This window comes from Marmota marmota, unplaced genomic scaffold, assembly GCF_001458135.2.
Source record: "Marmota marmota marmota unplaced genomic scaffold, marMar, whole genome shotgun sequence".
Lineage (NCBI taxonomy): Eukaryota > Metazoa > Chordata > Mammalia > Rodentia > Sciuridae > Marmota > Marmota marmota.
This window is the reverse complement of record NW_026000037.1, coordinates 9,698,104-9,723,714: the sequence shown is the minus strand read 5'-3', so window position 1 is coordinate 9,723,714 and position 25,611 is coordinate 9,698,104. Positions and strand designations below refer to the sequence as shown.

At 32.1% G+C, this 25,611-nt stretch overlaps 1 protein-coding gene across 3 annotated transcripts in view; it reads right to left on the bottom strand.

The window, feature by feature from the left end:
- Pcdh10 (protocadherin 10) overlaps window positions 1–25,611 on the bottom strand; it is a 58,109-nt gene that overhangs the window by 19,383 nt on the left and 13,115 nt on the right. For 2 of the 3 annotated variants that reach the window (XM_048812063.1, XM_015479037.2), the window contains exon 4: window positions 25,102–25,407. In XM_048812063.1, coding sequence (XP_048668020.1) covers window positions 25,102–25,407 — 306 coding nt within the window. Of the gene's footprint in view, window positions 1–18,514; window positions 18,789–25,101; window positions 25,408–25,611 lie in introns of those variants that run through there. The other variant, XM_048812064.1, reaches the window with a different exon arrangement.

Sequence of the window (25,611 nt, the reverse complement as noted above, 5' to 3'; positions counted from 1 at the left end):
TATATATATATATATATATATATATATATATATATATATATATATATATAATGTGTGTATATATATACATAATGTTAAATGTTAAAGAACACTGTATCAGAGAATATTTAGGTAGTTCAAAAATTCAAAGACAAATCACATTTTCTGGGTTTATTTTATCTCACTTTTTAAAAAGAATATAAAAACCATGTTTTTATGGTCTACCATTGTTTAAAGTAAATTTGTCTACTAAAAGGAATCAGTTTTTTCATAAAGAGGGTAAAAACAAAGAGAGGAATAAGATATTTTCTTCTGGGTCCAGTCTTATAAAACCTTTAATTATGGAATGGAATGCTCAGATTCAACTATCCAGACCTATAATTGTAAGCACTTTATTAATTTGTAATGATAAGGGACAGTTTTACCACTTTTACATAATCTTCATACTATTTGACCATAAGCATAATGAGAACAGAAATTGTCCCCTCTAGATCACTAACCAGCACCTCATAGGTGTATAATAAAAATGTGAAAATGATGATAGATCAGTTGAAATAAAGATCACATATATGAGAATCTCATTAGAAATTAAGAACTACATTAAGTAGTACAACAACTATTTGTCTTTTTTATCAAAGATAAGAATATGCTGATCAATTTTAATCCCTCTCCTCTCATATTTCCACTCACTTCAAGTAAGTTTCCTAACTTTATGATTTTCCTAGTTTATTTTCCCTGATCCTCTTACTTTTTTTTTTCTCTAACCCAGTTTCTAATCACCAAAATGTCCCTTTACTAGTTCAACATTCAGCAGGTAAATCAGCTAAAACTGTAAAATTCAGGCATCCTATTAACAAAAATCAAAGTGAGGATGATTATTTACATATATTGTGTAGTCACACTTATTGAAAGTAATCAAAACATTGTGTTTTGTAATATCAGATGATATAATGAATTATAAAACAAGTTAGCCACAGTAGGAGACGACAAGGTAGTCTTACTGTATAGCCATAATGCTACAGAGAAGATTCTATAAACAGAAACTTTGCTCTTTTAATAGAATCTAATCCTATTTTCTTATGTCCTTGAATTCAATTTTACTGTTTCATGGTACACTTTAGATGAGTAATTCAAATATGTTTTATTTGGACCAATCTGAATTGAAAATTATTCAGTAATTTTGAATATAGAAATATAGAAAATTTATATTGCAACCACGAAAACTCTAGTTTATAAAATGAATTGAAACAATTAAAGTGACCAAAATAACTTATTACCCCAATTGGATACTTGTTGTATGAAAAAGAACACTATTAATAATTACCCAAGATTCTGTGATTTCTTGGTCAACCCAGGAAATATGGTAACTCCACAAATAATATTAATTTTTCAAAATAAGTTGCAGATAACACTTATAGGTTATAGCATTTTCTGATTAATAGAAAACCTTATTTTAGTAATTCAAGGACAAAAGAAACACAGGAATAACATATTCTGAATCTATAAACTAATTCATAATGTGAAAAATTATATACCAAAAAACTACATCTCTATAAATGCAGATATTAGCCAACCAAGAAGATGTTTAATTTATTAAAATATCATTTCTTATTAGGTTAAAATGTTACTCATGTGAAAAATATCAGCATGATTTTTTAAAAATTTTATTTGAATTAGACTGATACAATAAGAAACTATATTATTAAAATTTGGTTCATATTTATGAGAACATAGAAGCTTTAGCACACATTATGCCAAATATCTTAAATAAAATCCTAAGCTTAACAGACATATTTCCATTGCTGCTTAAAGTTATGTGTGCATTGTTTTTATTTAAAATCCACCCCATTTCAGGAGTTGCTTAAATAATATAATCTACTGTTGTTGAATTGACCTCCTCCCACCTGTTAATTCAAAAATGAAAATCTGAATAGTAAATATGACAGAGTTGAAGTTGAAGGTTGGAGCAATTAGACTGAGGAGGAACAACTCCCTCCATTTCAGAAGCAAATCTCACACTTGTAAAGTTCTGCAGAGCGGAAATTGGTTACAGTATGACTAAAGTTATAGTCACACCCACTTATTTCAAAGCTTTAAAGAGGTCAATTTAAAGACTTGATTATCATTTTGCTTTTAGAGCTGATGGGTTAACATTGGGCAAAGTAACAATCAAACATATTAAATAAATGTGATTACATTTTAGAATTGATGCCCAGGACAATTGTTCTACAGTGTTCAGTATTAATACGGCTATTCATTTGCTGATGCATTTCAGGCTGGGAAGAATGGAGCAAACACATCCAATTTCAAAGCTTTCTGATATATTCTACGTTTACATAGAATTATCAACTCACACACAAAGAATTTTTGCTTTTTCATAAATGCATTTGTTTCTAGCTATTCATCAGCTTATGTAAGGAACTGATCACTTAATTTTAAAGGTTTTCTCTTCAGTGTAATCAAAAAGTTATAGAAAATAAACTGTTTGCATTCCTTTTTAATTTTATCCATCCACTCCAGTTATTTTTTTCACAGTAATTTAAAGAAATGTTAGGTGTTAGATACTTCATGTCTGAAATACAGATGAAAAATACCCTTAATGGAAAAATATACTCAAGTATCTAATTTCTCATAATTTAACACACAATCTTTAATAGTGTATATTTTTCTTCATATTATGGAATCCTGTTGGCTTTTGTAATTTGCAAAATGTTGTATTAAACTGTGGGAAGAAATTAAAATATTTAATACAAATATTTATGTAAAATTTATTAATGATTGACTTAAGAGAATGACTGTAAAGGTGTACATTGCACAATAATAAATAAAACAACTATAAACATATCCATATTGATATGCTCTTTATACTATATAAAAGCCTAGTGAAAAAAATAATTTTATGCAACATTTTAAAACGATAATGTATGGTTCAAATATTCACATTCCCCAAATATTCACATTCCCGTGCTCACATTGCAATAAACACAAAATTCTCTTTACACTTTATGACAGCATAAATCACAGAAACTAAAGCAATAAATTATGCTTGTGAAGTAATATAATCTATTTCTGCAACTGAAAAAAAGAAGAGCCTTCAAATATCTCAAATGATTGAGACTCTACCACAGTGAAAAATTTCCAGAGGCTGAGATCAGTAACCTACTCCAGAGCTCATTCAAATGTTTAATGAGCCTCACAGTGAGACACTTCTTTATACATAAGGTGAATCTGGCCCACAAGGATTTGAGCCTATTACCCCCTATGGAAGTCAGAAACACCTGCCCTCTGTTCTCTATGTAAAGCACATCATAAACTTAAAGGTGGTTTAAAAGTAAGTCTGCATTAGAGATTTGTCCAGTGGAATAATCAGTTCTTTCAACTTTCTTATGTCTCATTCTTAAATCACTTTTGAGGATTCCTTTTAAAATCTTTCTAAAGATTTTTTTTTTTTTCTGTTTCAGCCTATATACAGAAATGAGCGTAGCAATGTTCAGCTTTTCAGAGGGAAACTACTTGACTGGTCTTTTACCTTCCCACTGGGAGTACTTTTATTTTTTTAACATATAGTATATTATTCAGATTGTAAATTATGTTTTTTACCTCAGGAAATTACACATAGAGTTTAAATTATGAGTGTGTGAAAAAAAAACTTGATTACACGTTGTTGTGGATTCTTGTGAACTATTATAAAACTGAAACCTTCTCTCAAAATAATGTATTGTCCTTGTGTCTAATAATAATTTTTTATACCTTTATTTTATTTATTTTTGTATGTGGTGCTGAGGATCAAACCTAGTGCCTCGTGCATGCTAGGCAAGCACTCTACCACTGAGTCACATCCCCAGCCCAATAATACTGTTTTAATGCAGTATAATCTTGAGTTCTGACTTAATTTGTGATGTTCTCACTATCCTCAGGCAAAATTTGCTTTTTCCCTCTTATCAGAAGGATGCCTTTTTATTCTGTCTTGACAGAGTTCCGTGATTATATAACATATGTGGAAAGTAGGGGTTTAGAGGTGATGGTACTATGTAATGTGTCACCTTCAATCTTTTCAAAAGGAAACTCTGTGAAACAAATGAGTCATGCAATTCTTCAGACCATTAAGATAAGAAATGTGTTGTAAAGCTAAGTGTTTATTTTTAGTTTAGTTTAAAATGGGTGTGTATGCTATGCTTACAGCATTGTTTGAAAATATTTATTAAATTAAAAAAATAAATTCATGGATTTTTTTTAAACAGAAGAAAATTCGCAAGTCTAATACAAACGTGTAATATGAACTGAATGGCATTCTGCTGTCATATGTAACAAATTAGAATAAATAAATAAATTTTAAAAAAAGAAATGCACAGCACTGAATGAGTAGAACGAATCATTTTGAAGAGAAGAGAAAAGCACAGTGCTGTCCCCTTCCACACTCTAGCTATAGCAACCCTGGCTGGAGACGGCCATCTCTCCTGAGAGTCATAGGGACCTGCTGAGATGGAGACTTCACTGACTGAAACTAGGATTAAAAGCCATTGGGGCATCCTTTTTCCCACCTAACAGGGTGTGCACAAGGAAGGAATTTATTTGATAATCTATAAGATACCCTCCAAATCAAGTAGAGTTGATAAGCTGTACAAAGCCCTGAATGTGCCACCAATAAAAACTTCAGAATTTAGTATATTTTAGTGTTTATTTTAAACCAAATTTTACTGCTATAAGAAGAGTATAACAGCTTTAAGATAAGGGCCTCTGTTTCACAAGTCCCAAGGTGTGCCATTGCCCTCAGGTGCCTTCCCAGGAGGAAGTGAGACACAGGATGTATGCTGATTCCTTCCAGATGGACAGTGGGCACCTAGAAACTCCTCTACAGGGTGTGTGACTGAGTGTGTCACAAGGGCAACAGGACACACACAGCTGGCTCACTAGAACGTGTCTATTTTAGGGATACTGTGACTGTATTGACCTCTCTAGTATTATTAGCAGGGAAGATGCCGTTATAGCAACTCAATGTTGTTTGTTTTAAGAACACGTGTATCTAGTTAATTATACTAACAGAGAGTACATTGAACTATGACAAAAAAGTAGCAAATTCCTGGGAACAGTATTATCTAAACTTTGAACATGATATCAAAAAACATACAGTAATGATTTGCAGCTTTTCCACTCAGAACAAATTATTGGCAATATAAAGATGTGTTTATTAAATATTAAAAGTTTAAGTTAAATTATATATAAAAATGCTAAGAAAATGTGTGTGTGTGTGTGTGTGTGTGTTTGTGTAGAATTTTATAGAAAGGGATCTAGTCAAATCCTTCTAATAATGTCAAACATTATGTCTTGGGAGCTTGATTTTCCAAAAAGAGGTGTATTAGGATAACATGACATGTCCCTACCCAGGGGACTAGGGTTAGTGCACCAGGCTCTCTTTGATAAACAAAAGTCTATAGCTTCATTAGTATACTGACATCAAGGTTGGAGAAAGAATAATTTTTTAATGTGCCCTGACCATATATTTACAAATATTTTAGGAAACGAAAATGTAACATACATTTCTCTCCATGTAAAAAAAATGTTGAAAAATTTTCAGGAATACCTCTTCCTACACTAAAATATAGAAACTCTGATTTGTTCCTGAAAATAGCATCTTTTACGTTGACAATAAAGATATATCCTTGAAACATTTTCTGAAGAAAATCCACTCAATTATTTCTTACTTTAATCAACTCAAAGGATACTTTCATTAAAATTAGACAAGTACCAATATTTTGTATTGCTAAAATTTTAACTAGATACTGTTACATTCCTTTAAAAAAGAAATGCTTCCTTTTTTTTTAAACATTGTGGAGCTGATAATATTTACTGACATCTAGACAGTTACAATTCAGGTTGTTCCTTCAAAACAACGTAAGAAAATTAAGGCAGTTACTTCTCTGTGAGGCTGAAATCAGCATTAATTTTGAAAACAGAAGGCAGGAAAAATACTTTAATGGGATTGGTCATCCCTGTAAACACAGGGATGTTTATAGAGACCTATTTAGGCCAAACAGCATTATTGTCTCCCATTATTTACCTCAAGCCCTCACAAAATGCACAACTTCATTTTTATATGAAAACCAAGCATAAATTCCAGCAAGGTAAGATAAATGTACAAAAATGCCTGACACTTTCATTTTTAAAACATATATCCATGTATCCACTAATAACCTACCTAAACAGGGGTAAAGCTTTCAAAATAATTTACTTGCAGCCTTAGAGAAATAAGCAATAAATATAAATGAAAATTTTCAGTGTTATTAGATGAAATATGTATCCCAGTCCATTCAAGCATATTTCCAAAAAAAAGCCACGTAGCACACAGGATTTAGAAACGGTGTGCAAACGTACAGTTATTTATTTAATATACTTGATGATCTGATTCTCCCTGATATAATCCAGTTATTTCTGGGTCAAAGAAAACAGTAGATGAAAAGCAGGAGGTGCAGGCTCTTGGAGATACAGTCACACAAAGCTGAACACAGACAGAGGATGCAGAAAACACACCCACACACCAAAAGCAGATTTGGAACCTCAAGACTCCAGGTTGGAGTAAGCCTAGAGTAGGGCTGTCAGATAAAATACAGAGTTCCCAGAATCAATGGAATTTCAGATAAATAGTGAATAATTTGTTTCAATACATATGCCCCATGCAATATTTGGATGTCATGTATTTATTTTCATTTGTTAAATCTTGCAACCCTGTCCTCAAGGCACCTGCCTCTTGATACCACAGGTGACATGCCACCAGAACAAGAAAAATGTGCTGTGCTTTTTAATCATTTGTAGGAAAAGTCTATGTAATAAGCCTTCTACGTATTTCCAACCAAAGCAATTTAAAATTAAGGTGGCACAATCCTAAAAGAGATAATGAAGTAAAATTGTTATCCAGCATCTAGATTTATATTTCATGACTAATCATCACATGCGAACATAATCTTAATTGCTTTTTAAATTATTTATATGTATTAAGATTAAATTTTAACTCTGGCTTTTGAGTGAAACCTCTGTTCTTGTGAGATAGATAGGTATATATTAGATAAAATGTTATTTTTACTTTGCATAATAAACAATTTTAAATTACCTATTCTAAAATCCAAGCCTAGGTACATACTTTAACTTGATTTATATCCTGGACTTACTAAACCAACTCCTTCTCCCCTTTCAGTTAAATCTCTCATCAGGTAATAAGAGATTTGAGAAATGATGGGCAGTGAATCAAACAGCTAAAACATTTATAAATGCTACGTTGTTGAAATAAGATTATACCATTCTGGTTAAAGATTAAAACTCATTTTAGTAATATTCTAGTTAAGGCTAAGATTTAGATCCCTAAATGGTTATAATACTTTCCATAAGTGAACCTTTGTTCAACTAGAGTTCAAATGTTAAACAACATACATAGCAAAAATGTGTTACAGGGTGTGGTAACTCACACAGTAATTCCAGAATCACAGGAGGCTGAAGCCAGAGGATCATAGGTTCAAAATTAGCATTGGCAACTTAACGGGGCCGTAAGCAACCTAGTGAGACCCTATTTCAAAATAAAAAAAATAAAAATGGCTGGGATGTCACTCACTGATTAATTGCCCTTGAATTCAATCCCTGGGTCCATCCTCCAAAAAGCAAAATGTTGTGTTATTTATTTGCTGTCTATGTAAATCATCATAATAAATTCAAGAAAATGTTCAAAATTTGAAATCAACTTTTGTGTGGCCAGGAAAGGATTCTGGTTAAACAGTATTGATAATGTGTATTGATATGGAAAAAAAAAAAAAAAAAAAATATATATATATATATATATATATTACTAAAATACAACAAATGTACTAACCTATCAGTTTATCTGATAATAATATTCCTGCAAAAATAATTAAAATCTTGTAATGTTATTTTAAAAAGAATCAGCATCCAATCATACTCAATAGTTACTATATTGCCATAATAAACAAACAAATATCTAAGAAAAATGTGAATAGCAATGCAATATTGATGATATTAATACCATATACTTGGAAACTGATACATGCAAACATCAGAAATCTGAATTCAGATAGACTTCCTCCAGCCATAATTATCCAGTGCCACCCACAACCTCCTACTCCTAATCTCACATCCACCACGGTTCCCAGTCACGGTCATGTTGAAGGTGACCTTACAATTACTTTTGTGTATATGTTTGTAAATTATAAGTTACAAGCAATTAAAAAAAACAGATTAGGGAAGTAGTATCGTGATGTGAAACACCAGGTTTAAGGGATTATAAAAGAGAAAGTGATATAGCAGAAAAACTAAATATAAGAGCCAGTATAATTAAGGTCAGAATAAAAGCAAGAGAATCAACAAAGTTTGAAAGACAACGAAATCCAGGAAAGAGTACTAGGGAAATGAAGAGGGTTCTGTTGCTGTTTAGCTTTTTGAGATTACTTTGATTGCATGATTTACCTATGTCTGCTAGATATCTGGAGTATTTCTCAGGAAGGAAGAAAATGCACCCCGCCCCTCTTAGGAGGCTTCCTTTTCTGACTTGCTGAGGCAGGCTCCAGACACAGTTCTAAAATGCACATGGACTCTAAAGAATTTTAAATCCTGTGGCCAAATCATGTTTTACAGACTATGTTAAAAACAGCCATTATGTATAAGCATCTTAAAATATTGAAGGACGAATGTAAGTTATCTCTTTTCCAGGAAAAACTTCTCTTCAAAGGTAAACTGGGTTGCATCTCAGTTGATGACAGGACATGCAGATGGGGAGAGCAGTGGCTTTGAAGATGAGAACCTTCCTTCCAGAAGGAGAACGGAATGTGTGAGCACACAAGACCTGGAGAAATATGGTGCCTTGACTAACTCACAGGTGACTAAATGACATGAAGCAGAAAATGTAGGCATGGCCAAATACAAAATGCTTTAAAAGTCCATATAGATACCAACAGCACTGTGGCTGTGACCCAAAGCCTCTGAAAAATGTTAAAGAGAATATCTTAGAGAAATGCTTGAATTATTGACAGGACAGTCTCCATGGAAAAGTGGAGGGGTCCTGAATGATTTCAGTGAGCTAGGCAAAAAGGACTGGGTTTGGGAACAACAATAACAACAAAATAATAATAATACACCTGTGTCACCTCACCCAGCCCAGCAGAGAACCAAGTATTTATACTTAATATGTTTGGAAATAGTCTGCTTTCCATAACTCAAAATCTTTAAAACATAACAAGATATTCTGTAGTTAAAGAGACTGGGTGTTGTGTGCCTAACTTAATTCTAAGAATAATTGTGAAGGGAAAAAAGTAATGAAATGAGCTTCTCAAAAAGTGATTCTATCCCCCGCCCCATCTCAAGCCTCAGGTAATGTCAGCAGCAATAAAAGCTAGAAACCTACAGAAGAGCACTGGATATTTTTCCCATAACTTTTAACGAAGAAAAAAATAAGGCAGATAATGATCACAGACTAATATTAAATTCACTTTATAACTGAGACTGAGCATTTTTTTTCTCTTATAAAAGATTGCTTCTGGGTTTATTCTTTCATGGAAAGATACAAGGAAATCTTACCCTATGAAGTTGGGTCTGTAACTCAGAATTAGTGAAGACATAAGGACTATTTTAATTATAACATTTTAAATAACATATTTTTAAGTGATTAAAGTGAGCACATGCATTTGATCAAATCTTTTCAATGCAGAAGCAACCCCTGCTATGTCTCGGACTACTAGGGTTTTCAGTTATGATCTTCCCTCATGCCCACTTCTCACTTCCAAAACTCTCAGTTTAAGAAAAAAAAAAAGAAAGAAAGAAAACTTGCTTGCTTAAACACACACACACACACACACACACACACACAGACATATAATTTGTCCTCTTCCTTCTTCTATCTACTGAAATCCACTTCCACATAGGTTCCTAATTGGCTATCAGTGTTCTGTTCAAAGCTGACTCCCTGGCAGCACATTATCTCCATTATTATTATTGTTGTTGATGTGATCTTCTCTCAGTCACCCAGTTCCAAGAACAGAGAACTTTCCTTGATAACTATTTTATTTACTTTTTCTTGCTGGATTTTTATTGCTTTCTTCCTTTGTCAGAATTTCTCTAATAGTAATCCCTTTGTTTTCCTCCTCCACCAGCAACATTCTTGTTCATGCCTTGTTACGGGAAGCCTGACAGCTGCAATCACACTCCCATTACTGAAACCCCAAACACACCCACCATCCACACACCCTTACTGGGCTTCTCCTGACCAGTGTCCAGTTTCTGAAGCCTGATATTGTAGTAGTAGGTTGATGACAAACATCCACTCTAGGATTAGATGGTATCAAATAAAAGGTACAACTCTTCATCATTAGCCATGAGACCATGGGGGTGAGTCACTGGACACCTCTTTTTGGTTCTAAATCTCTAAATGAAGTACAGCAAAAATACGTACTTCATGCCGTAAGATTTAGATGGATTCATCTCTGATGTGTGCAGAACATAGTACCAGACTCATAAATTCTCAATAGCTGTTAGCTATGATTTCTATTAGTATTATTCAAAACATGTCTTAATTTACCCCCCCAAATAACTTTCACTACACCTTTGGCTTTATTTTATAGATATAGCAACCCAGAATATTCACTTCTATAAATGTCCTATTTGTCTCCAATGCTGGACTTTTCTTCATGCAATTCTCTGCAACTAGAGAATGACCTTTGTCTCTAGCAGTTAAATAGCATACAGACATAGCCTGTATAATTGCACACAAAAAAGTGAGCTCCATAATAATTTTTTTTTCCTTAAATACAGCATAGGAATCTTTCCTAAAGTTTAAAAAATACATTTTATTCTAATAAAGTAAATATTTTCTTTTTCTGATAATTAGACGAGAAACTCAAAAGAACAGAAACATTGAAAACCAGTGAATTTCATGAAGAGAGGAAATGCTCAATTGCAGTTGACCATAACATTTCCCTCACAAGCCTGTTACATGCAAAAACAATTAAACGTGTTTTCAAATTTTCATTTCTTTCATAGGTGGAAAAAGTATTATTAGATGCAGAAAGTTTTACTATTTTATAATTTTTTGGGGGGGTTTTCAATGTAAAAAAGAAGAGAATATTATGATTCTCGAAAAGAAATTGGGCACTGGAACTTTGTTGTTAGCTTTTTGTTATTCAGACAAAACAGTGATATATATGCAAAATTTATGTAGAAGGTGAAAGACAGAAAACACCTAGAATCATAAAATCACAAGAATTACACAGACAGCTCAATGAATAAACCATAAGCACAAGGTAAAGTCTGGGCAGTTTCTTAGGTGATTTTCAAATGGGGTTGTGGCACCATTTGCTAATTCTGTCTGATTTTGAAAGACAAAGATACAAAAATATAGATAATAAGGCTGGTTGAGATAATCATATCTATTAGATAATAAGATTTTAGGGAAGAAAATGGGGAAAGAACGTGTCTGGGCTTTTATGTGTTCAAATACTGGTCTATGGTACAAAATGGATCTCTTTTATATATCTTACAGAAATACACAATTTTCCAAATGAACTGTCTCTTTTTATAGACTTTGATGATTCTAGGGCATCTTAGTCTCTAACTCTGGGATATCAGAACTCTTAAGGGTAACAGTATCCTGTCCAAGGCGAGAATATACACTAATGGGCAAGTACGGTTGTCAAAATATGGGTGAATCAAATTGTTTATACACATTGATTTGTATCACTGTGACAGTTTTTTGGCTTGGAAGAATATAAATCATCCTCTTGTACAATCATTAAATATAATATGTTACTTCCTAGACTGAAATAAAAATGTGGTTTCAAAAATGAGTATTTGTTGTCAGATTACTGTTTCTTGTGCATAATCAAGTATCCTTATTCATTGTAAACAAACACAAAAAATAAGAAAAATAATGTCATTGAAATTCTAAAACTTATAATCATGTTCTGTGACTAACATTATCATAAAATGAATGAAGTTCAATCTTTGCTGTGCATTATACATTTGGTTTTGTTCTACTGGATTAATGGATGAAAAGGAAAAATAGGGGTACTGTACTTTGAAGTATATCATGTGAAAGAATATATTTACTGCAGATGCAAAATAGTGATACATGGTGAAAAGAACATTTAGAGTCTGATTTTTTTTCTCTGGGAGTAAGAGAACATAATTAGTTCTATTTAAGCCTAGCATTTTAATTTTGTCCGTACTCAGGCTGATGTCATTGCTCCAATTTTAACTGAATATATAGTTGCCTTCAACACTTAATGAGTGCTTCCTTTGGGCCAGGCACTCATTGCTTTAAATATGTTAAATAATTTATTCTCTACAATGAGATTTTGAGAATCTATGTCACAGACAGGAAAACGAGTTACAGGAAGGCTAAAGAGATGACAGAGGTTGCACAGCACAGCTAGTAACTGGCTGGATCAGCATTTGAACCCTGTCAGGCAGTCCCCACGACCATAGTTTTAAAAGCACCACCTCACTTCTCTGATATGAGGACATGTTGAAAGATGGCTCTTATAAATACACTGTATGCTGAGAGTCCAAAGAAAGTAAATGCATGCTTTGGGGACCAATTAAAGAATGATAGATTCTATTGTTCAAAGTTCTAAGTCAAATGGATATACTTAATGATGCTTGGGAAAACCTGCTCTGAAAACAGAAGGGCAGCAGAATAAAAAAGACATTATGATTGCTGTATGTATATAGGTGACTGTATGACCAATGTGATTCTGCAACCTGTACAATCAGAAAAATGAGAAATTATACCCCATTTGATTCAAATGTATGAATTGTCAAGATCATTGTACTGTCATGTGTAAAAAGAAAAAAAACAAACAGTAAGACCAGAGCATTTTTTTTGTGTGTTTACCAACAACACCACAATCCAACCAGATGACGAGGTTGCGCTTCATGAACTCTGTAAAGGAAGTTGAAAACGTCATGACTGCTAAAATGTAAAATGCACATGTGCACAAGGTCAGTTTATTCATTTATTTACAAAAAATCTCAAAGAAAAGCTGGTGGTTATATGAGGCTTGGGGGAAAGGAGTGAGACAGTCATAAAAATGCTCTGGTACATTTGTAGAATGACACAGAGCAGGTGACATTGGCCAGATTTGAGCCTTTGATCTGTCAGTAGAACTGCTCACTTACAGTGAGTAGGGCTGCTCTAAGCTCTGGTGATCACTAGTAATTAAGTGGATCTAGTTCCCCTTACATTCTCAACCAGTTTCAATAGTGTTTTAAATTTTCCCCTAGAGATCTCTCGGGAGTATTCCAGCTTATTTAGATATTATATTTGTATTTTAAATTGTTATTGATCTTCTTATTTACACATTAGTCTGTGGTGAATTCATGAGCCATAATTATTTCCCTATATACAGAGTCTGGGAACATTATACAATGTTGAGAACATTTATATAATGTAGTTGTAGCCCAAACAAAACTGAAGACTGCTGAACTTAGAAAACAGTGGTTCTCAACAATGTAATTTATTGAGCATGAATCACACTGTTCTTATCAGTAGTTTGGGAAGACCTGCCTAAAGCATTGTTTTCAAGGATTTTTGGTTTGTTTGTTTGTTTTATGATTTTAAAGAAATATGGAATGCCTTCACAATAAATAATAGTACTAAAAGTAATAGAGCGTGTTAATATTTCCAATTGAAATTAGAAAATAAAGTAAGTTAAATGTGAAGAACTTTAAAACATTAACAATACAGACATAGATTTAAATATCTAAACAATATCAAGTGCCCTAACTTAAAGGGAAGGTAATCTTCCTCCATATTAGATATTCAGAACACTTCCAATAAGCATTTTAAAACATAATTTTCATGAAGAATTACTGCAAAGTGAAAATTTTAAATTATCAATGATTATGTTACTGAATCTCAAGCTCAGTTTTAACTGTGAGCTATTATTCAATGTCAGACATTTCCTAAAAATTCTAAGGCAAGTAAAAATTGTTAAGAATCAGTAGAGGAAAGGGACCAAGGGGAGGGAGGTGGGGAAGAAAGGAACTACAGAGGAATGATACTGACCAAATTACATTGTCATATTGTATGCAAGTATGAATATGTAACAACAAATCTTATCCTCATGTCCAACTATAATGCACAAATGAAAATAAAGAGTAAAAAGTTCACTCCCACTCTAAACTATCAACTTTAAAAGGCATTTCTATGCTGTGAACTGTCAAACAATTTTTGCCTATACAAAATTAAGTATATTTATAATTATGTACTTATAAATAATTACATAAAATATTCATATTTGATTCCAAAATTATTTACTATAGCTTGAGTTTCAAAAGTCTCAAGCCATAATCTTTCACTGACAAGAACTGCTACTTTGTAACAATGTATAAAATTGATATTTTTATTATACCTATTTCATTTATTCAGATTTATAAAATGTGCATGCAATAGATTGTTGTTATTGCTTTAGCCTTCATGTTTAGCTAACACAATTCTTAATTTATTTTCTCTTTCATTTCATTTTACTTAAGCATGTAGTCAATTCAAGCTTCCGCACAACCAAGATAAGGCAACATTTTAATTGACTCTCCAAAATATCATCCCAGAATACAATGATCATATATGATATAGACAGTCTGTTTACTCTACCAGTAACAAGGAAGGTATACATCATGCTTAGGTTTAAGGACACCAAGCAATGTGACTGGAACAGTAATAATGGCTGTCTCATTTTTATTTAATTGTGCTCCATTTCACACTGGCACTATGGATTTTTCTTAAAATACAGCAAGATAACATGAGACTGAAAATGGAAAATTCTCATGTTAAGTGAAATAAGCCAACTCAATAAAGAAAATACTTAATCTTTGAAAAGCAAGGTATTTTAAATACCCACTCATCTGCTTTCATTTTTTAAGCCAATATTTTATAAAATATGACATCTCAAGCCTCAAGTTCAGATGCATGTATTACGTGCCTAACAGACACAATCTGTTAGTCATTGCACATGTGTACAATTGACATCTGCGTATTCAGCTTTTGCACATTACACAACTCCCCAAATCTTTTTTCTAGAACTTTGTTTCTTAGTTTTTGTTTCGGTACATTTTATTCTCTGTTGCCATTCAGTGAGAGAGTGGGGAAAGGCAGGTTTCAAGAAGCCAAACTTTTTTTCTTCTTCAAATTTCTAAAGAAATATTTATACAAAATCATCCATGGGGAGAAAAGATGAGAAATAGACATAATCAGAGCTTTCGCAATTGCCTCCTTGCCTTTATCATCTAGTCAATGGAGCTTCTTCCTTTCTTTGCCAGACCCAGCTAGAGAAAAGCATTTTTGTGGGAAAGGCAACATCAAAGGGCTAGAAAGTGTTATTCCACCAAATCACAGCTGGCATATGCATGCATTTGTAGTTTGCAAAGCTTTTTGGATAAAATGTTTCCTATCCTTCAGGAGCAAATACCAGTGTCAGGGTCAGACACTTTCCATCCCCTGCAACCTCCAGCTTTCATGGGCTAAGTAGATCCTTAAAGACAGATTAACTGATCACTATCTTATCTGTGCCACATTTGTTTAAATACTTAACATTTAATATTCCATCTCTTCCCTTTTCTTCTCAATTCACAGTTCCTCAATCCCTTTAAATTCTCTTCAGATACCTGATTTTCCAAAATGTTAATCTCTTTACTGAAAATCTCTTTGAAGCCTCAAGGTCATAATTTGTCACAATTCTCTGGGCTCAAAGAAATTTGAAAAACTAATCTGATATTCAAGTTAACTATTTAAATATTTATTTCTATAAAAATTACTAAGCTAACAGTAGATTATGTTTCAATCACTAAGGAAGACATAATGATATGTATCAAGTGCTGTTGATAGACAAAACCTGAAGATAGCATCAAAGATATCAAAGGAAATCAATCATGTTCACAGAGATGGCATACTAACCGAATTGTCTTTTTAGCTTACACACTTGAATATATTAGGCTCTGTGGATACCTTTCCCAATACTAACACAAAGATAACTTGTTATTGAATTTTAGTGAAACTAAGCATATTTCATTATTTCATTCAATCTAATAATATAAACTTTAAAATACAGACAAACTAATGATCATTTAGAGTCCAGAATAGCACTAATCCTTGGGTGGTAGTAACTGGAAATAGGCATAGTGGACTTCTTGAGATACTTATAATATTTCAACTACTGGACACAGTACCTAGAATGTTTCAGTCATTGATTACATAAGGATTTTCATGTTGTGACAATTTCTTGAGATATACCTTTATGATTTTTGTAGTTTGTTACATACATTTGATATCTTCATAAAAAATAAAATAAAATATTGCAAAGATTGTGTGCTATCCTTAACACTGTCTTCAATCAAGAATCAAATAAATTTCTCATAAATATAATAATTTGTGGAAAATTATAAAAATTTAAACAAAAACTGGACAATCAACAAGAGCAGAAAATTCATCTTTAAAGAAGGAATATTGCTGTAGTTGTATTCAAAATAAACTTTAATTAGCACATGCTGAAATATTAATAGATTAAGCAATAGGATAGCTGGATTTGCTTTAAAACATGTAAATGAACAGGCTGTTATGTTAGTGTTTGGATGAAACAAATTTGCCCAAAAGTTGATCAAAAGCAGAGCAGTATGCTAGTCTCTGCTTTAACAGCTTGAACGTTCCAAAATTTAAAAGAATGTTTAAAAATACAACTTTGTGAATCTCTATGAATTCTGTATATTACTGCCCTTAATGACCACTGCTCTTATCAATTTATTAGAGATGAATCAAGAATCAAGATAGAACTACTAATAAATAACCTTCCATATAATCATCTGATGCATGATCCTTAATATTTACACTGCCAGAATTTTATACCACTTTTTCAGACTGAACTCCAGGTTTTTTCTGTTTCTAAGAAGAACATAACAGAAGGCAACTGCCAAACTATTACATGAATTCTCATATTTAGATACCTATTCGTATCATTATTTAAATTAAACCTCCTTGTGAAACATTTAGTTTACATACGTCATCAGGTATGTATCATCATGATAACTTCATCATAGCTACTTCTTCTGATACCATCCATAACACAAAACATTATGATGTACTGCACTTTAGGAAATGAACTCTCAGTGAAATAGTTAATCTCATATGAGAAAGACCCAACTATCCTGCCCCTTTCCTTCTCCAGGGTGCATCAAAATTTAATTCAGAAAATATACATTTGTAAAAAATCTTACTTATATACTACTTTCATGATTAAGTGTTTTCAAAGACATTTATTTGAAAATTATGACAAAAATAATTACAAATATGCTTTTATGGAAAAATGCACTAATTTTTAGCTTAAAAGTTATTTATGTGTAGATGAGTCTTAAAATACTTGATAAACTATATCTCAGTTTCCAGCTTATGTAAAATATATGTAACTATCCAATATAGGCAAGACTGCAATCTAGTGCAAGGGCAAGATTCTGGCTAATGCCAACCTTCAGAATGGGGAAAGCCCTACTCAGGACAACATCTTTACTAGCAGTTCAAAATAATGTCTTCCTTGTAATCCATAGTACTGGAACCAGAAGCCTATTTCTTCTCCAGTGTCATGGTTAATTTGCAAGTACTTAAGCACAATGAACTGGTCCTCAAAAAATGCAATCCAGACCTTAAAAAATAAAGGAACAGACTAAAATGGATGCAAGCTTCTCATCAAGTGCTATATTGTCATTTTAATTAGCTCCTGATGACAAAATAGCCATTAGTTAAATAAATATATTCTGTCTAACATAATCACATCATGTTTTCCACTGGTAATTGATGGAAATAACTAAAAATTAAATAATTTAATAATGTTTTGTGTGGGATGTATATGTGTGTAATATATTCATGCAACTGAAACATGAAGCTAGACCATAGAAAATACATTTATAATCACTTATTGAACTTAATGATTTAAGCTATCATAGATAGTTTAGAATAACACTCTATTGTATGTTTATAACTTTATAAAAATTAAGGTCAAATATTATCTCTTCTATTCATATTGTTAAGAAACTATCTCTAAAGAAAAAAAAATGTAACCAAGTGCCTTGTTATTGAACATAGGTAATAGTTTGTGTACAATGTCATGTAATGGATTAATTATAGAATCAGATGGAGACCTCTGATTTTTATCTGCAAAGTTTCTAGCTTACAATTCATTTCTATCCATGCACTAATTACATCCTGAAATTTAGTGTTTTTAAATCTCCTACACTCTCCTCATCTAAACTGACAGAGGTCAAACTTCTTAGTTATTAGGAAGTTTCATTAGGTCTTAGTATAAAACTTCAAAGTTTTTTTAATCTCTAGATGACTAAAAATGACTCATCTTGTACTGACTTTAATCTTCATTCAATAATATTATTTAATACTAAACAACAAATTTCACAGTCCAAAACAGTTTCTAAGCTCTGATATCTAATGATGCTCATCCCTATAAAAAAGGATCCCACACACAGACTCACCCAAAAAAACTCTAGAACATTGAGTATTGAACAATGTTTAATGATATTTGTAGGCAATTCAATTTGTATTTTCCAGGATTATTTACAATATCTTTATAATTTAATGCATTTAAATTTGGACTCATAAATCTTCAGTAGGATGAGCAGGAAAAAATTCCCAAGTAGATATTCCTTCTCATTGAATAATGCTAATATTTTAATTGATAATCTTCTTTTGTTAGGCTCAAATGATGAAAAAATGCTTACATGGGTTTACTTCCAATGTACAAAATAAGAAAGATGATGAAAATGATCTGTAATATAAAACGAGGTATATGAAAATATTAATATGCTAAATGTTAACTCAATAAAATGAAAAGTACTTATGCAACAAACTGCTTTAAATAAAAAAGACTCATACTAAGACTGCGGATATTAAATAAAAATACAAGTAGCTTTTATCTATTGTCATCTTTTTATCTTAAGTGATGATATTTTATTTAACTATCTGGGAATTCAAAGCTATAAGTAAAAACCATGCAAATAAATCATTGCTACATTAGAATTAAGTAAGGAAAAAAGTGAAATAGAATATATACCTTTTAGCTTCATGTAAAGATGAAAGATGAGAGCTAATGTATGAAATTGCTGATAAATAAAATACGAAAAAGAAAGATGATCTCACAGACAAGGTAAGAAAGAAAATTAAAAATCTAAGACTTAAGAAATCTGAACAAATTTAACACCTCTGTATCATATAAAATATATTTTGAGGGGAAAAATAAGTTTAAAATTTTTAGGTATTGAAAATCTACATTATATTTTAAGTACTTAGATACATATCAATATTTGAAGGAGTTCAAATTCTAATTTCATTTATAAAAACCTATAGGCACTACTTAGAGAATACAACTAATTTAAACATATTTTAAAAAGTTTTGAAAGCAAAGAAAGTTTGCTTGAAGCATTGAACAATGGTATGTGCATGTGCCCACAGACATGTGTGAAAGAATAAATGAAGACGGTGGTATTACAGAAAAATCAGGTATTTTTTAATATGCTCATTCATCTATTTTCATCACATAATTATTTAGCATTTATAATATGCTTAGCTGGGTAGTAAGTCTAAATATGCCAAGGAAATAATTTTGTTGGGAGAAACATATTAGACCAGAAGCAGAATTTAGCAAAGTTAATAATTTGTGAGAATATTTGCAAAAAATATTTCATAATAAATAATGGTCATGTAAATCTTGTTTTTAGAATATAAAAGTCTGGTTAAGCCACAGGTCGCATTTTCAAAATAAGGTCAATTCAATTTGTTGTCATATTAAAATGATGCTTTAAATATTGAGACTATAAAAATTGGTATGTTGCCAGAATAAACCAGGAAACTGTTACTCAACAAAGAAACTGAATTTTCTTGGATACGAATTAGTTCCAAGTCCTTCAAAGGCACAAATTTTAAGTGACATGAGATCAGTCACAGGAACAATGTCTTAAGTAAAAAGCAAATTGCTCACAGAAATGGACAGATGTGAAAGGAAAAGCGCCATTTCCTACCTGCATCTCAGAAGGATTTTTATAGCTATCACTTTGTATCATGTTAGTTGAGATAGATCATTACCCAACAACTAAAGGAAAAAAAATATTATAATATCTCACTTATCTAGATGTGGCGGGGGCAGCTACTGGTATTGGTTAACTGGAATAATGACATGAACTGTAAATAGATTATAATTTTTCAAGGAAGTAAAATAAAATATGATTCAGAGAACATTAAATTCTCACAGTACAAATATAGAGACTGGAAATAAGGATGAGCTTATTTCACTGGTCGCTATTTATCATTTGCCTCATTTTCACAGGATTGAGGTAATTAAACTATCTTGATTATGACAGACTTCCTCATAACCCTGAACAAAGGAAGTCAGTAGATGAGTAGAAGGACTTGTGTGAGTCTAAGACCAAAGATCTGTCGAAAGAAATAAGCTGAAAATGCAATAGTTAGGGTCACAAATCTAGATGCGTATGAAGAAAAGTGGGAAAACAATCCCCCCCCCCGAAATACCAGATGACAAATAAGTGTCAAAACTTGAGGGAGAGTGGACAGAAATTAACCTAATAGGAAAAAAAAAGTTCTAAAAAGGCCTAAAATAAAAGTACTTCTTGGTGGACTTTCACACAGGACGGTCATGCTGTATTATGATATTGGAAGAACAGACCTACCCAAAGACAGCACTACTCGGGGTAGATGAATATGAAGTCACTATCAGGAAGAAAAGCCGCTTCACTATGAATTCTAGAAATGCTCTTAGCACACTACTGAGTTCAGCACATTATGAAAACCAACAGCAGGAAGTAAGATGATGAGGAGATTGGAGGAGAAGTCACGCCACATGGCATGTTCTACGAATCCCATCAGCCAAGCACCTGAACTGCTCATGGGCATCAGATATATGCCTGGAAGAGTTCTCCCAAAATGAGGTTTCCTGAAGAGTAATATTGTCAGCAATATTTTAAAAACGATGTTTCAAAAATTTGACTTCTTTTTTCAGGATAGGGGCATTTCAAACTAGATCACAAGTTGGCAAAAAAAAAAAGTTAGATCGATAGCCAATATGTTTTGGTGCACGTGAGTTAGTCTAAACCTTACATATTGTGAAGGTAGGATGGGCTATGATACTTTTCACTAAATGGTTCCTTGTAATCCTACAATTCTAGAAAGTTCCACAGATTTGTAAATTTCAAAGATCAGCTGTCAATGTAATTGTTCACTTTACTCAATATGATTATGGTATGACAGTATAAATAAAGAAAAACTTTTCACAAACATAATTTAGATCTAATTTCATTGATTATCTCATGATTAACTGAAACATCAAATGATTGATTAATTTATTGGCAAGAAGTCAACAAATTTCCAAGCAACACATCATTATCCATTTATTACTGCATTGTTTAAGCCAATTGGAACTGAACATACTCCTTCACTGACAATATTCTTAAGATGTGACCTACAAAATGTAAGGCCAAAATCAAGGAAAATTATTTTTGACTATTACTTTAATTATTGGGGTTTTTCAAAATTATATAAATTGCATTGGTTTTTATCAATCACATTCTTCAACTTAACCTATTTTTCTATTATTGGCTGAGATTATCCAAATGGCTTATGTATAATGTACTGTTGTCATTTGAAAGACTAAATTATTTTAAATAAGATATTTGTAGTTCTAAACAAATCCTTGAAAATACAATAGGATTTTAAAACTCCAGAGAACATTTTTATTTCATATAAAAACTATTATTTAAAGTTGAAAAGCAATTACTAATTTTAATTAACAGTTAAAATAGTGTTTTATTATATTTTTCAGTCTAAGAAAAATGAAAGGTAAAATTAACTAAAACTAACGTTTTTCAGGTCAGTTTAACTAACAATTTTTAGAATATATGGCTGTATTTTACATATTTGAATTTATTTCCTCAAACTTTCTATGTCTCCTTTTCCAGCAAAAATAAAAAGACAAAGCTCATGATTAACTCAGAAATTATTGGCTGGTATGTTTAAAATGTTTCATTTGATGAAGTGAGACTTGCTACTCTTCATGGAAAAGAAAACATGACTGTATTTAGGCATTTGGTTAAATGTAAAGTACACTTTTTAAAGTGTGAGTATACTTAATTTTGTCTAAGATTTGGTTTATTATAGTTTTGAACTTTAACAGATGTATAGAAATTAAAAGTTACTGGTATAGACAATGATCTCAGTTATATTTTTAGCCATATCACCGTTTCCTTGTCATCTTCATATAAATGACGGTGGCAGTCTTATTAGGCATTTTAGAGCTTTACAAAAATAACCACATATACAGCTACTTTCTAAACATCAAAATGTATATTATGATCATTATAAAACGAAATACATGTTTAGCAAAAGAAAAACAGCAACCTCAATAATTAAACATTCTGATTAAAAGCAAGTAATTAGTGTCAATTTTTAGCTTCTTTAATTACATAAGGGACGTGCTTTTTAATTTAGAATATGAGAATATTTCACTCCTGATGATAGATGACACAAGTATTAAAAGTTATCACCACATGAATCAGGGGTGCAAAATGGTCAGGAAGAGCATGGTATATAGTTTTAATATTAGATTACCTAATTTGATTAAAATTGACTATGCCTATTAAGTTGGAGCTAAGATGTAATTTTACATATAATTCTTTGAGTCCAAGGTAATAGTATAACAAAAAAAAATTTACATGATTAATATTGTATGAAAAACTACGAATAATTTCATGCAAACATTTTTCTGCTAATTTTCCATTCAGGTCATAGTTTAACCCAAACCCTTAAGTTTGAGCAGCATAAGCTGGCTAAACTGGCTAAAAAAAAATTATATATATACATACATACATATACACACACACACACGAACATATGTATATATACACTTAAAATATATTAAAAATCTAACTTATTCTAACATATATGTCTGCACAATATGCAAACAAATATAAATTTACCTGGCAAAATACAAAATTCATTCAAAATAATAAATTTAAATTTAAAATAATAAGTTCATAATTTCTAGAAACACATATAGGCTAAGAAATTTCATAATCCCTAAAATAAGTTTTCTAAATGAAAATACTAGTTTCTTAAGATGTAGAGAAATATGCATTAAAATATATGCAGAATTATTACTTTATTATTAGAGTTGTTGTGATTATTAAAAAAGAAAAACTAATCAGTGGAGTAAGACATTTGCAGATATTTAAAATTCTGGTTGTACATATAAGTGGAATTTATGAAGAATGAAGATTGGTACTCAATAACACCAAAAAGTGGCAGGCTCATTTTCTACTACATTTGAAATAGATTTGCCAGATTATGTATACTGAAAGCAAATGCTTGTTTTTTAAAAAAATACAAATTTTGATTCCTGTGAATCCTGTGCCCTTTCTCTTTTTGCCTTAAGATAACTGATTACTTGTTTTTATACCATGTATTCTGAAGTGAAAGAATACTGAAATATGCTGGTAAAAATTTGGAAAAGTTCTATTTTCAATAACGAAATTTTAAGTCCAGAATTCAATTTGAGAGACAAGGACTACCCCATAGTCTTCACCTATTAAAATTTGATTTGGGGCTATTTTAACTCGCCGTAATATGTATGAATGTGTAAATTTCAAATTGCATCTTAGACTTCTCAATACTCATGTATTTGTGCTCTCCTAATACAATATTAATTTTAAAGTTATATAATATAACGTTAAAAAATAAAGCCAAACAAATAACAAAGATTTATAGGATGACCCAATGTTTTGGTTCAGAAGTGCTAAAGTACTACATTATGCTGGAGTAGCAGTACTTCTAAATAATTTTAAAAGCTGAACACAGTCTTGCACGCAGTGCATATGGCTACCACTGCCATCACAATCCATGTATCTGATGAAAGACCCACGGGTTTAATCCTATAGCAACTGTCTATTCTCATTACCAGTCTGAACCAGAGCCTCCTGTATTCAATGTCTGCCTTTCCCCTTGTACATTTGTCAGGACTCAACTCTATCCGGCTTTTCCTTTCCTTTAAGTTTCTAAACACAAAAACAAAAAAAGTTTTTCTTCCCATTTCATATTTCCTCAGTCATAAAAGACACAATACATCTACAATTTGTGTCATCTTTGGCAGCTAGCTCAAGGCTCTATGATATATATATATATATATATATATATATATATACACACACACACACACACACACACACACACATATACTAGAAGATGAAAGAAAATATGTAGGAAGGATTTCTAAAACAAGATGAAAGTCATCTTTTGATTGGTTTTCACTTTTATTAATTATTGTTTATACAGTTTGAATAATCAGTAGTAGTTATCCACAAACTATTTCTATGTAGCAGAGAATGATGGGAAAATTTAATTCCCAAGATTCTGAAAGGAAACATAATACAGAATCTCAAAACCTTTTTATTGTTCATAATGATTGTTTAAAATAATCCACTTAGAGAATAGGGTCCCGATACTGAATGAGCCGAGTGTAATTAGCAGTGTCTGAATGTGAGAAGAACCCACTGTTCTAACCCCTTCAGGGATATTGCTGTCCTGACATTCTTCCATCACAGAGTGCCTCTGGTTCTGATCAAACTTGAATCCACACCAAGATACTATCAAATCATTTTAAATGAAATGACATCTGAACCGCTCTCTAGATACCTTACTACCGCGAAAGGATGATTGGGTGAAAAATCCTAACATCAGTAAGAAAAATGAGATAAAGATCAAGAGAGAAGTTTTTCCACCATAATTTAACCCTTCAACACACAGCAATCAAACAAGCAAGACTGCCACATCCTACAGAAACGTGAGGAACATTTGAAAACTGATTTCATCAAACGCAAAAGTTGTGCTTTACTGTTGGTCCACAATGACGCCCGGACACAGGGACCTGTCTTCCAGTTATGTTGATTTTTCCATGCTGCCTGTGTGCAACTCTTACGTTCATTTCTAAACGGAACCCGAATCCCGTTTTTACCAAGAGCAATGGTGGACTGTATTTCCCCCAAGGTAATACTTTTTACCCCGTTTTGTGTGATACTTACTCAAATATGGTGGTTTATAAGGCGCTCGTGTGTTAGACAGCAGTCCATCCAGCTCCTTCCTCTCCAGGGTGCTGTGTAGGGCCTTCTCTTTGCCAAAGGTGGAGAAGGACCGCTCTGCTGCAGGCTGGGCTTCTGGAGTTTCAAACACCTCGGTGTCTGGAACAGAGTCCATGCCGGGAACGTGCAGATTGCTGCGGTAATCGGCAGCCTGGCGTCCATCAGAAGGGACAAAAGAAGGCATCCAGCACCGATCTGAGTGGCCCAGGGCTTTACATTCTTCGGTGCAGTTGGAGAAGAGATCCATACCTGTAAGCAAAAGAAAACGGAAAGAAAAGGAAAAAAAAAGAAGAAGAAAAAGAAGAAAGAAAGAAAAGAACAAGGAGAAAGAAACTACAGGTGTATCCTTCAATAACAGGACCAGTTAGTTATTTAGCGGTAAAGATAACAGGTAGCATCAGAAGTAATGGGTGAGGGTATCTTAGTAAATGCTTAAATTGAAAGGAACCAAAG